A 12,838-nucleotide genomic window follows, 5' to 3' on the forward strand; every position below is an offset into this window, starting at 1 on the left:
GCTTGCTACCTTGGCATCAAACATCTCACTTCTTTTGATTCTTGGGTTATACTGCAACTGTGCTGATTTATCCTCTAGCTAGATTGATCCCGGAACCCCGAATTGTGCCGCAGCACCACGCGGGGCACTTGTTAAAATGCAGATTCTGTGGGGCCTAGGAGGGGACATTTCTATCAAGGAGCCAGATGGGGCCTGGGCCTGGTTTGAAGACCTTTGTTTTGGAGAACATGGAGTCAGCGAGTTGATGAGGAACAAACAAAGGACGAGCTCATTCGAGGAAAAAACAGAAGGAAGCACTTGAATCTGGGTTTCGTTTCACTCCCAAACTGCAGTCCACATAAGTATTTCCCTCAAATAACTTGAAAAACTTTATGAATCGTGTTTAAGTTTTTTACTCTCCAAATGTAATACAATTCTTCAGCTAAAACAGGAATAATGAGACAAAATGGTTCTGAAAAGTACAATAGAAAAATATTGTTCACTGGTTTATTTTTCCAAATGAGCATCAGGCTATTTACAAATACGCAGATCTCCAATGATGTGTATTGAAATGGCAAGTCTATCACTGTTTGAAATCTAAATGAAAAAAAAAATTTATTAAGGCACATTTGATCTGAGAGTTTAAAAAACTAACTTTCTGGTATAATGACAGATTGATTTCACTTTTGTCCCCAAAACACATAAGCACCAAAATTGTCAAAGAACACTTAATATTTAGTAAAACAGTAAGGAATATAAAAATTAAGGAGAGGAAAAATCGTTTCCAAAAGGAAATCTTTGGAGATCGGTTTACTGCAAATAAAAGACTAAACACACTCCTGATACACATAAATAATACTAACAGGTACTTAAGAAATGGCAGAGCTCTGAACAACAGATATTAAATAAATTAAAGGTATTTCAGATATAAAGGATCAAACAAAACAGTAATGAAAGAATGAAAACCATCTCCACCCACATAACACAGACAGGATGAAAGGAACAAAACCAAATACGTTTTTCCCCAATGTTTTCATTAGGGGGTATGTGTGTGTGTTTCAGTTTGTGTACATCATCAGATTTATTGTAATAATTCATCTTTGTCATTTTAAACATTAATATTATACCCTTTAAAGAGAAGGGTCAAGAAGAGAAAATGCCAAATCCTTCTTGAAATTTCATGCCAGGTCCATTTAGGCCAAATGAACTACCACGAGAACGGCCACATATCTCACTGTGCTTTCTTTATGCCCCTTGTTTTAAAACCTACGTGGCCAGCTGGGCGTGGTGGCTCACCCCTAGCACTGTGGGAGGCCCAGGTGGGTGGACTGCCAGAGGTCAGGAGTTCGTGACCAGTATGGCTAACATGGTGAAACCCCGTGTCTACTGAAAATACAAAAAAGTTAGCCGGGCGTGGTGGTATGTGCCTGTAATCCCAGCTACTCGGGAGGCAGAGGCAGAGGAATTGCTTGAACCAGGGAGGTGGAGGTTAAAGTGAGCCGAGATTGTGCCACTGCACTCCAGCCTGGGAGACAGACCGAGACTCTGTCTCAAAAAAATAAAAATAAAAAATAAAATAAAACAACCAACCAATCAAACAAAAACCCAAAAACCTACGTGGCCATGCTGAGCAGAGTACCATTGAGGGGAAATGATCAACTCTGGAAAGCTCTCCCGAAGACAATGATGAAACAGCTATTATCACATTTCCTTATCTTACAACTGGAACATGAAATGGCTTTAAAACAATTGTAAAAAAAAAACCAAAAAACAAAAAACAAAAGGTAGAATCTGTGGAATGTTAACAATCACAACAGAACATTTACCAGAGTTACAGTGTTTTGTTACAATAATACTTTGCAGGAATGTTCACGTTTTCTGCCATAGGACTGGCGAAAGGGTCTCAAAAGAAAACATTTCTTTAAAAAAGTTTTGTTCACCAGGTACATTTCAAGTCAGAGTTAAGCAGGTCTGCTACATAATGTTCAGCAAGAAGATGTGTTCAAAGGCAAACATTGATCACATTCTTGTTCAGAAAGCTCAATCTTAAAGGAGTCCTATGTAAGAAAACCACTTGTAAAATATATCCTTGTATACGGACTTCAAAAACTGATCATACAAAAAATTTTTGAAAAATAAATTAGATAATTAAAAATGTCTTTTCCAGCAATGCTGGACATTAGGCTGTCCTCACTGAGCCATTATTATTGCTGCTTTTACTGTAACTTGGATCATTTTTTTCTAGCCACATCTCAGCCAGCTGCTGTGTGGACCCATAGGTCGATGCTTTGGACCCCAAGCACATTTTGTACTGTTTGGGGTCAAGATTGGGATCACAAAAGACAGGATGGTGGACGTGGACTACTCCTACTTCTTGGCTCCTAAACGTCTTCAAACCTGCCTGGACAACCTTGTTGAAAAGGTCCACATCCTCCAGCCCCCAGCCTTGGATGGAAACATCAAAGCCGCCCGCTCGGACAAGATCTCCCTTGTAAATACACGTGATGCCAAACCCATAGTTTCTCCAGAAGCCAGTTTTCTGAGTAAAGGCAAAATGGTTGTCACTGGGAACTTTCCCACTATAAACAATCTTTGGGTCATACTGGCTGAAGATGATTGGAAAATATATTTGTTGGCCCAGAACTGTATTTGCTCGACATCGCTGAAGGAATTCTGTAGTAAATACGAGGTCGACGTCGCAGAAGAAGAGCAAAGATTCATTGCTAAACTGGGAAGATCCTACCTCCAGGGCCAGGGCTCTTGAAAACTCTCCAGACACAGGCAAAATCTGCATGTCGGCTTTAGGATACTTAATGCGGTAATCTCTCATCAGTTCAACTTGTTTGGCCTTGTCAGGGTTGGAGTCAGAATTGAAAAGCAGAACCACGAGCTTGACGTTCTGATTGGGGATAAGACACGTCTTCTCAAAGTTTCCCATAAATCTCACAAACATGTCGAAACGCCCAGACAAAGGAATCAGTATGTTTATCTTTTTATCTTTGGGTTCTTTGTGCTCATTCTTCGACCCAGGGAGCTGAAAGGGGACAAGCTTCTTCAGGGAGTTTGAGAGAAAGGACAAGGATCCAGATTCCTGATTGATTCTCTTGGCCAACTCCTGTGCATCCAGCTCCTCATGCTCCACAAACTGGATCTTGCTGAAAGTCTGCTGTAAATACGCATGCCTTCTCACAGGGACTGTCATTTTCTTCCCTTTGTGCTTTTTGTACAGAAGCAGCAGGTCCAGGATGTACTCAGCCCCGTACATGGGGTTCACCCGGCGGTAGCCGTACTGGATCTCCTTGAAGTCAATGATGCGCCCTCTGGTCTTGGCGTTGGCATTGATCATCTCCATGACCTGCATGACAATGTCGTCCAAGGCTTCCCTCTGAGCGGAATCCATTCCTCTTCGAGGGGGCTGGCCGTCAACTGCCGAATACAAGTATTTTCCAGTCAGAAACTCCCATTCCAGAATCTCCTCTCGCTGGCGGGGCTGAAACCTCATGAAGGAGGGCGGGATTCCCAGCTGGAGGTCCTCTTTATGAATTTCTGTGTTGCTGTATTTGCTCATCAGGACAATCTCGCGGTGCAGCTGTATTGTGCGATGGCGGAGCTCGGCGATCTTGCGGCTGAGCATGTAGCTGTGGAGCCTGTACTGGTAGGGTGGGTTTTTGTTGGGGTGTAATGTGATAGCTTGGTGAATTTTACTGTTATGGAGATCTCTAATGTACCCCTTTTTGTTCTGTTCATAATTCTCATAAAAAAGCTGCTGCATCTGTTACAGGAAAAAAAGAGATCACAAATTTAGTATTCTATGATTGAGTGCCAGCACATGCTAAAGAAAACACAAATATTAGAAATGTTTCTGAATGGACCACAGCACACAAAAGGCCCTAGATAAGGCCCAGTCAACAGCAGCCCAATGTGGTTAGAAGAATGCATACATAGAAACTGCTTAAGAAAATAAGGGTTAATAGCCAAAGTTGGCCAATATAATTTTACAGGCAAACAGAGTGATGAAAAAGTTGTCCCATAATGAAAAGGTATAAAATTGAGATCACGGTGCCACCACATGAGCATGCCTGAAAGATAATGCCACCCCCGTCCCACTATGCCTGTGAAAGGGGCCCACAGAGTCATGCATCCCTGGCTGAAGACCTGAACAGCAGACTCTGCGGCTTCTATCTATGGGAGTAAACTTCCTCCTGAGAGCCAGAAGAACTCCAGGCAAACAACCTGAGTGAACGGTTACCCTTCTTCCAGGGAGCTAAGGGAAAGGAAAGCCAATCAGGGCAGGAGGAGGCCTGGCCCTGCAAGGACGCTGTCAGGATGAAACAAGGCTCTGTGAAGTCTCTGGAAGGAAGCACTGAAAACCCTCTTCACGCTGCTGGCCTCCCTGTGTACGAGGAAGGTGCCCCTCTCCCAGGGCTTCTGTGGAGGCAGGAGCGGGCCTGCTTGCTCAGCATGGGGTCTCTGGCACAAGCACAGAGCTTGGAGCCTGGGGGCTCAGAAAATGCTGGCAAATGGGAAACAGGCAGGATGCACAGGGCTCACTATTCCACCAACTCTGCCTCCGCCCCGTGGCGCAGGTTTTGGGACACCATAAGCTTATGGGCCATCAGCCAAAATGGGTTCCCTCAAGTTAGGAAGGGAATGTGCCTGATGCCTCAGTACATCTGAGCAAGGAGATGAACGTTTTTACAAAGCCTGTTGGAAGGTAGAATAATAGTTTGCAAAAAATGTTCAGTGAAAGCATTTGATGTTGGTATCCGGTAAATTAGTCCTGTTTCAAGTTCATGGTGGTTTTTTGTTCATACTGTTAAACACTAACTCTTGATAAGGGATGATGCGGATTCTGGCGGACTGGTTTATTTGCCTTCCTGAGCCACTGCAACTACCATAATAGTAGAGAAATATAAATTGGCACTTTAATACCTTATTTCTTTTTCTCATAAAGTAAAAAGAAAACAGGGAGCCGGCATGCCTGCCAGGCCCCACACAGAGCTGGGGTCCGAGGAGTGCTGACCTTTACCTCCTGGACACCTGCGAGTCTGGTCTTAGAGCAAGAATTAGAGCAGAATTACAGGTTCTCCAAAGTGCCGCCGCTGTTTCCAACTTTCCTTCCCACACTGCTTATGCTTCCCACATGGGAGGTGCACACATGGACTTACCACTGAAATCCCTGCCACACTGTACAATTAATTAGAAAAGGTGGTCAGGTTTTCTACAGGGGTGGGAAGCAGGGCCTCCCTAGGATAGGAGGACAAACTCCAACTCTGACCCCCATGCAGCACACAGGGCACACTTTATATGGAATTTTACATGCCTCTTCTGCTACCTACTCTCAACTTTACTATCAACTACAGGAAAGCAAATCTCAAACTCTTGTTTTAAGTAAACTGAAGCAAAGAAATAACCTGGGGCTTGCTGAGAGAAGGCAGTAAGCAACTGGCGCCAGAATTCCTTCAAGTCCTGGATGGGCGGGCCAGATACAAACAACATGAAGATATAGGCCCTGCCACTAGGCTTGGATTAACCACGTTAACTTATTTTTTTTTTACTTTGCTTCTTCTGTGGGTCACAACAAAAGAAGCCTTATCAACTTCCTGCCCAAAGCATCCTTACTGTTCACTTTTCAGCTGGGCTGATTCTTGGGTACAAACAGCAGGGGTATAAGGTGGCAAATGTAGTATGAGGACTCAAAGAGAAGAAAGGTTTAGAAAGATTTGTTGCAGGCTCTAAAACCTTGAAGCAGCTATTGGTACCTTGTTCAGGGACTGCCACAGGCCTGCACCACTGCAAGCCCAGGTCCAGAAGTCTTTTCTGGATACCATAGATACCTAGAGTCTGCCAACAAAAACATCAACCAAAAAGCTGGATCGTTACAGCAAAGACACTAGTTTTAAAAACCTCAGCTACACAGCTTCTGGTCAGCTTCTCAATGCTTCACTCTTAAATGAGAATCAACAGTCAAGGATCATCAGGCAGCTGAAAAAGGGTTCCAAATGGGAATGATGGAAACAAAACAAAAGCAAAAAACCTTGGTGGAACAGAAACAACGCAGTGAACAGAAGAAAAACTCAAAAACAACAATGAAAAGCTACAATATAGTCAAAGGGAAGATAGTGCATCCATGCAACCAAAACAGAAAACTATAAACATGAAAAATCAGAGGAAAAAACCCTCGAAACCAAACACAAAACAGTGAAACAAAGGAGTAGAGTTTGAAGATAAAATTGAAGAAATCCCTAGAAGATCATTAACGATACAAAAAAGACAACAGGAGAGAAAAGTAATCATTCTAGGAACAAAAAGCACATAGGAGGGAAAACAACAATATAAAAAATGGATCCAGAATTAAGGGAGTCAGGTGCCTGGGTTAAACTCTAGGTATCCAGTATAAAAAGTATAGTATAAAAGTATCCAGTATAAAAACTACAGGATAAAGCAATCTAAAAAGTTCCAAAGAGGAGGAAAAAGGGCATATACAAATAATCAGAAATGGAAATGGCACCGGACACAGACACCACCACCGGAAGCTGAAGAACAACAATGCCTTCAAAAGTGGGAGGAGTGGAAAATTATTCTCAGTGTAGAATTCTCTTCCCAAACTATCCATCAAGTGAGTAGAGGGAAAGATGTTCAGATACTCAGGACTCAATTTTACCTTGCATTCATTCCTTCCCAGGAAGTTATTAAAGGATGTGTTCCTCTAAAGCGAGGAAAGAAACCTGTAAAGAAGATGACAGGATCCAGGAAACAAGATGCATGGGCCAGAATGACAGTGCAAGGAGGTACCACACGGACAGCCCTGCGGCAGCTGCAGGAACATATGCAACCAGGGGAGGGCATGGGTGCTCACTGCCTCCATCTCCAGAGTCCAATTCAGTGCTTGATACATCGAGTTCATAACAAGTGAGGTCTTTAAGCAGAGCAAGTATGGAGAGATTGTTGAATGATATCAATACAGAAGGAAACAGCCGATGAGGACAGACACGGTATCTTATACATGGTAAAAAGCATACAAGGACAAGGCTGGGCTCCTCTGACCAGGATGTGTTTTAAAATGCAAAAATCAGTAGCATATTTAAAGAGAACATATATACTACTCTGGAAAGATGATGTAGTGGTCACCTGTTTTTACTCCCTAGACCAAATACGACTGCACACTTTATTCCTGGCTGTCCACACCCCACACAGGGAGGGCCGGTCCCCATGGGAGGCCTCTACATGACTGATTACTTCTCACAGACCCACTAGGACACCACATCCCCACACATTTTCAGGAATCCATTTCTCAAAATGTTTTAGAAGCTGCCTATGGTCGTTACTTTCACAGAGTGTGTGTGCTAAGGGGGTAAACATGGAGAAAAGTATTGACTAACAGGCGGGTAGAAGCTGTAAAACAGACTGAGGGTTTTAAACGACAGTGAAAGGTGCTGTAAAGTACCTTCTGGCTAAACTCTAAAAGTTTGAAATAAATGTGTTATATATATCTTTTTTTTTTGAGACAGGGTCTCCTTCTGTCACCCAGGCTGGAGTACAGTGGTGTGATCTCAGCTCACTGCAACCTCCACCTCCCAGGGAGCTGGAACTACAGGCATGCACCACCACATACAGCTAATTTTTGTATTTTTTTGTAGAGACGGGGTTTCACCAGGTTGCCCAGGCTGGTCTTGAACTCCTGGGTTCAAGCAATCTGCTTGCCTCGGCCTCCCAAAGTCCTGGGATTACAGACGTGAGCCACCAAGCCGGACCATTTTCTTTTTTTAATGAAGAAATCTGTTATAAGATTAAAAGGTGTGTGTGAGTGGTGCGCATGCACATATGCTTGGAGGAGGGAGCACCTGAGACAAAGTGAACATAAAATAAAGCCAAGTCTATGCCCAGACTGCCTGGTGGCCCCTGCTCTGTCCCAGAGGATTTACTTTCATTAATTTATTACATTTATTAATGTTGCTACAATACATAAACAATTCAGACAAAGAAGTTCCTACCTGACAGACTGGGTAGAACACATACCTGTAATGATCTTTAAAAAAAATCTAAACTGACGTCAAGGAAATAGCTCACATTCTAAAAGAGGTTGATGCAGGTTTAAGCAACAGGTGAGCAGACACTCTGTCACAGCTAAGGACAAACACCTCCACCTTAACCAAGACCTGCCCAAATGGGCTTCGGATGGTGCCCTTCAGCCAATTTCTGTACAAAGCCTTGTAAATGGCTTTGGTGTAGAGGTAGGGAAACATTTTCTTGTTACCCTCAGTGTGTGGAATGGGAGAGGGAGAGGCAGAAATCAAATATGCTGTCTTTAGAGCTCTTTAAGAACAGGAAATGTGAAGTATAATTCAAAGCAAAAATGTCAATGAGATATTAAAGCCAGGTTAGGAAAGAAATCCATACATCATCTGTGATTTCTGAATGGAGCAGGAAGGAAAACCTAGAGAAGCTCGGATCCACCCCACCAGGCTCCAGGGCCATGGGGCCTCCAGGCCAGGCCTTGCTCTGAGTGTGAACGCCCCCCATGAAGCACCCTCTATCACCCTTCCCATCCTTCCCAGGTGCCCCTCCCATGTGACCACATCAAGAGATCTCAGTGCTTCTGGATGGAATCTTCGCCTCTGTGGCACTGCGGCCATCTGTATTGAACTTTGGAATACCCTGCAAGGTTCTCCTTGAAATATCTTGTTTTTGTTTTTGTTTTTTTTTTAAAACCTCACCAAGTTTCCAGTTTCTCTGCTGTGATTTGGGTTTTCCCTACTTTCTACCTTTTATTTTTCTTTGAGGATGCCTATTTAAGAGGCATGCTATAGGTGAGATGAAACTGAATCATTTTGCTCTTAGGCACATCAGTGAGAAATGGTGGTCATTAAGCGTTTAACACCTACATCTCTAACCATCTTCCCGCTTTCCCTCATATTATGGGTTTTCCCTCATATTATGGGCTACGTCACTGCTCACCACTGGAATGCTATTAAGAAAGAAAGATGCAGGTAACATTTAATTACTGAGCTCCAGGCAATTTCCTGCATTCAACAGGAAATTGTTGAAATCCCTGACCCTTAAGTAGTATGGTCAGGTCAGGCATGGTGGCTCACGCCTGTAATCCCAGCAATTCGGGAGGCTGAGGCGGGTGTATTATTTGAGAGCTCAGGAGTTCCACACCAGTCTGGGCAACATGGTGAAACCCTGTCTCTGCCAAAAAAAAAAAAAAAAAAAAATTAGCCAGGGGTGGTGGCACATGCCTGTGGTCTCAGCTACTTGGGAGGCTGAGGTGGGGGAATCACTTGAGTCTGGGAGGCGGAGGTTGCAACGAGCCGAGATCGTGCCACTGCACTGCAGCCTGGGTGACAAAGTGAGACCCTGTCTCAAAAAAATAAATAAATAAAATGTATAGTCACATGACTAAATCGCAATTTTCTTGTAACAGAAATAAAGCTACTATTTCTCTGGAAGAAAGTTTGGAATATAACTATTTCAAGAATAAAGCTGTAAGACCTTGGACAAGCTACTTGAATCGGTCGAGTCTCAAGTTTTCTCATTTATAAAATGACTGGGCTGGGCAGGGTGGCTCACGCCTATAACCTCAGCACTTTGTGGGGCTGAGGCCGGAGGACTGCTTGAGCCCAGGGATTCAAGATGAGTGTGGGCAAAATGGTGAAATCATGTCTCTACAAATAATTTAAAAATTAGCCAGACGTGGTGGCACATGCCTCTGGTCCCAGTTACTCAGGAGGCTGAGCAGGGAGGATCATGAGCCTGGGAGGTTGAGGCTGCAGTGACCCATGATCGCACTACTGCACTCCAGCCTAGGTGACAGAGCAAGACCCTGTCTCAAACAACAACAACAACAATAATAACAACCAAAAAACCCCCCAAAAAACCCACAAAAAAGTGACTGCACTGTACTAGACAGAGGATCTATCAAGGTAAAGAATTCAAAGATCTTATGTGACCATGTCAGAACCAGCTACAAATCCTCAAAGCCCAGCTCTGACGTTCTTCTGCCCACTCACTCCTGATATGGCTGAAGCTGCAGCAATATCTTCATTGACTAAAACTATATTTGAGGCATTAAAGGATAATAACACATCCCTATTAACTGTTTCTATTCTGTGAAAATAAATCTCCAACTCTTCTATAAAATTAGTCAAGAATATGAGATTCTTAACAGTTCATTTTAGTAACTCCAGGAATAACAAATATGTAATGACATTTTTGTTATAAAGAATATTTTGGACTGGGCCAGTGGCTCATGCCTGTAATCCCAGCACTTTGGGAGGCTGAGGCAGGCGGATCACTTGAGGTCAGGAGTTTGAGACAAGCCTGGCCAATGTGGTGAAACATTGTTTCTACTAAAATTACAAAAATTAGCCAGGTGTGGTTGCGTGTGCCTGTAATCCCAGCTACTCAGGAGGCTGAGGTGGGAGAATTGCTTGAATCTGGGAAGTGGAGGCTGCAGTGAGCCGAGATGGCACTACTGCACTCCAGCCTGGGCAACAGAGCAGGACTTTATCTCAAAAAACAAAACAAAACAAAACAAAACACCCCAGAATATTTGGAATAGAACCAAATTCAAAATTTAAGAGGATTTTATTATCATAAGGTATTTCAATAATCTATAATTTGGCACATCACTTAGAAGAATATTATAAAACAGAAAGAAGTACTGCAGAAGAAAACACAAGTCAATATAGACAGGTTAATTTAATAATCACTAGAGTATTCCTTGCTTAAAAAAAAACTCAGTAAAGAAACCTTCTTAAGATGCTTACAATAGCACTGATGACTTCATTCAATTTCCATTGTCCATGAAACAACCCTTAATCTTTGTTATAAAAAGTGCCTCCATATCCTTCAACTCCAGCAAAGCCATCTCCCTTCCTGTGAGATGTTTCAGGGCCCTGCGTCATTCTCCAGTAAATCTGAGAGGGGCTAATACCAAGGTCACGCTATTCCCAGGAACTTCTAGCCCAGCTGGGAATAACCATCAACTACCCATATCTAATCTTTGGTTAACAAATACCTTCCACAGTCTTCATTAGCAAATGTCCTTCTTGTTCTCTGCAAGGAGAGCCAACATTCTCATTAAGTCCTCGCTCTTCCTGTTAACTGTTTACATGACTGTCCTTAAGCACATACACAGTTCAGCTTCAGCTACAGACCATCATTGCTGCAGAGCAGCAACTTCCCATTCGGACCTAGGCAGTGTTTCCATTCATTACAGAGAAGTGGTTTTCTTACCCTTTTGTCCCGAAAGTGGTTCAAAGAAAGTAACCGTTGTCTAAATGTCAAGAGACCGTAACTGCTGGTAGCCAGAGTCACAAGTTTTTAAACATTTAAATTACATTCTCATACGCTTCTAGGTAGGTTTTACAGGTCATTTACTGTCCCAAGCAGGATCTTTTGAAATGAAAGAGTGGGTCTGTTAATAATTAGGCCAAGACCACCAGCATAAACTGGGCCTGTCCCAGACTCTCAGGCATATGGTTACCCTACTGTCCCTACTAGGTCTTTCCTAATTAGTTTTGGGTAGGCTTTGCCAATTTTCATCTAATTAAGTTCAAGGATTAGGTTCTTAGTATTTTAAAGACTCCATTCAAAAAACTAAAATTGTCATGGAAATTAAGCTGAGACTTTAGTAGTTAAAAAAAGAGAGAATTATATGAATGAGTCCTGAATGGTTAGTGACTAATTCTGAAACCTAAACACCTTTTAGAGAAGCCTGACTCATTTCAAAATAATTGAGAATTAAGCTTAGTAAAGTAAAAACAAAAGCTGTTGATAGTAATTTAAGGCTTCTGCATAAGACTATAAGTAAAGTGATAAAACTGAAACAATAGATTTTGCAAGTGAACATTCCGTGGTCTAAATAATCAGCAGAGACTGTGGTAGGAGACCCTTATCTGCAGTCAGAAAACTATCTAAACTCCCATTTCCTCCCTTCACAAACATCTGATCTGGTGCAATCAGTTGAGTGCAACAGGCATCACCTTAACAAAAAAAGTGGCAAACGTGGCAGCATTATGCAGGATAAATACATGCAGAACTATATTTAAATGGATAAAGCCCTGTGCACGTGGCACTCAATATTTACCGAACACTCCTGTGAAAGGCGCTGTACCAGGCAGTGAAAGCCCACGTCACGTACAAAGACGAAACAAGTGTGAACACAAGATAGAGCAGGCGAGCGTGGCGTTAACAGTCCTAGCCCGGGCCTGCCACGAAGCAGCTAACAGGCTTCTCTCCAAAGGTGTTTCTAAAACCTGGCTCACCCAAGTACCAGTGCTCCTCTCAGCGCCCTCTCCACTCCAGTCAACATGGACCACATACCAACGTCACCCATGACCCAACATATCTCTATGTGAGAATGTGATGTAAGCTCTAGTCTAGGAGATTGCCAAAGCACAAACTAAATCAAAAATAAAATTAAATACAAACTTACAGGGACGAGGCAGATGTAAGCCAGAAGGGATGGAGCTCGGGGGGACCAGGACATGCCACACAGGCCTAGTGCAGCCAGATTTAAAGGGAAGCTAGAAATCCAGCTGTTCTGTGTCAAGTCTAACTGAAGTGCTGGCAACCAGTTCAAGTGAGAGAGAAAGGGAAAGGGACAGAGAAAAGGAAAAGAGAGAAAAAAGAAATATAAGCCAAAATATATCTGTGGGTCAAACATGACCTACAGATTCATTTCCTTTTAGGATATTTTTTCATCTACACCTGACTTTTTGTAGAATCTTATTCGACATAAAGATATTCAACGCTGTGTTAACGCATAGCATTTAATGAAGTAGTATCTTACTTAAAAAAAAAAAACAAAAACCAACCACCACCACCACCTAAAAACTGAAGCAGCGCTGGG

General features: G+C 42.8%; 1 protein-coding gene across 1 annotated transcript in view; it reads right to left on the minus strand.

The window, feature by feature from the left end:
- Positions 1-376: 376 nt before the first annotated feature.
- The window catches only part of CHSY1 (chondroitin sulfate synthase 1), a 75,490-nt gene continuing 63,028 nt past the window's right edge, over positions 377-12,838 (minus strand). Inside the window, exon 3 of the mRNA XM_015453468.4 lies at positions 377-3,751. Coding sequence (XP_015308954.2) covers positions 2,159-3,751 — 1,593 coding nt within the window. The 3' untranslated portion in view covers positions 377-2,158. The remainder of the gene's footprint in view (positions 3,752-12,838) is intronic.

This window comes from Macaca fascicularis, chromosome 7, assembly GCF_037993035.2.
Source record: "Macaca fascicularis isolate 582-1 chromosome 7, T2T-MFA8v1.1".
NCBI lineage: Eukaryota > Metazoa > Chordata > Mammalia > Primates > Cercopithecidae > Macaca > Macaca fascicularis.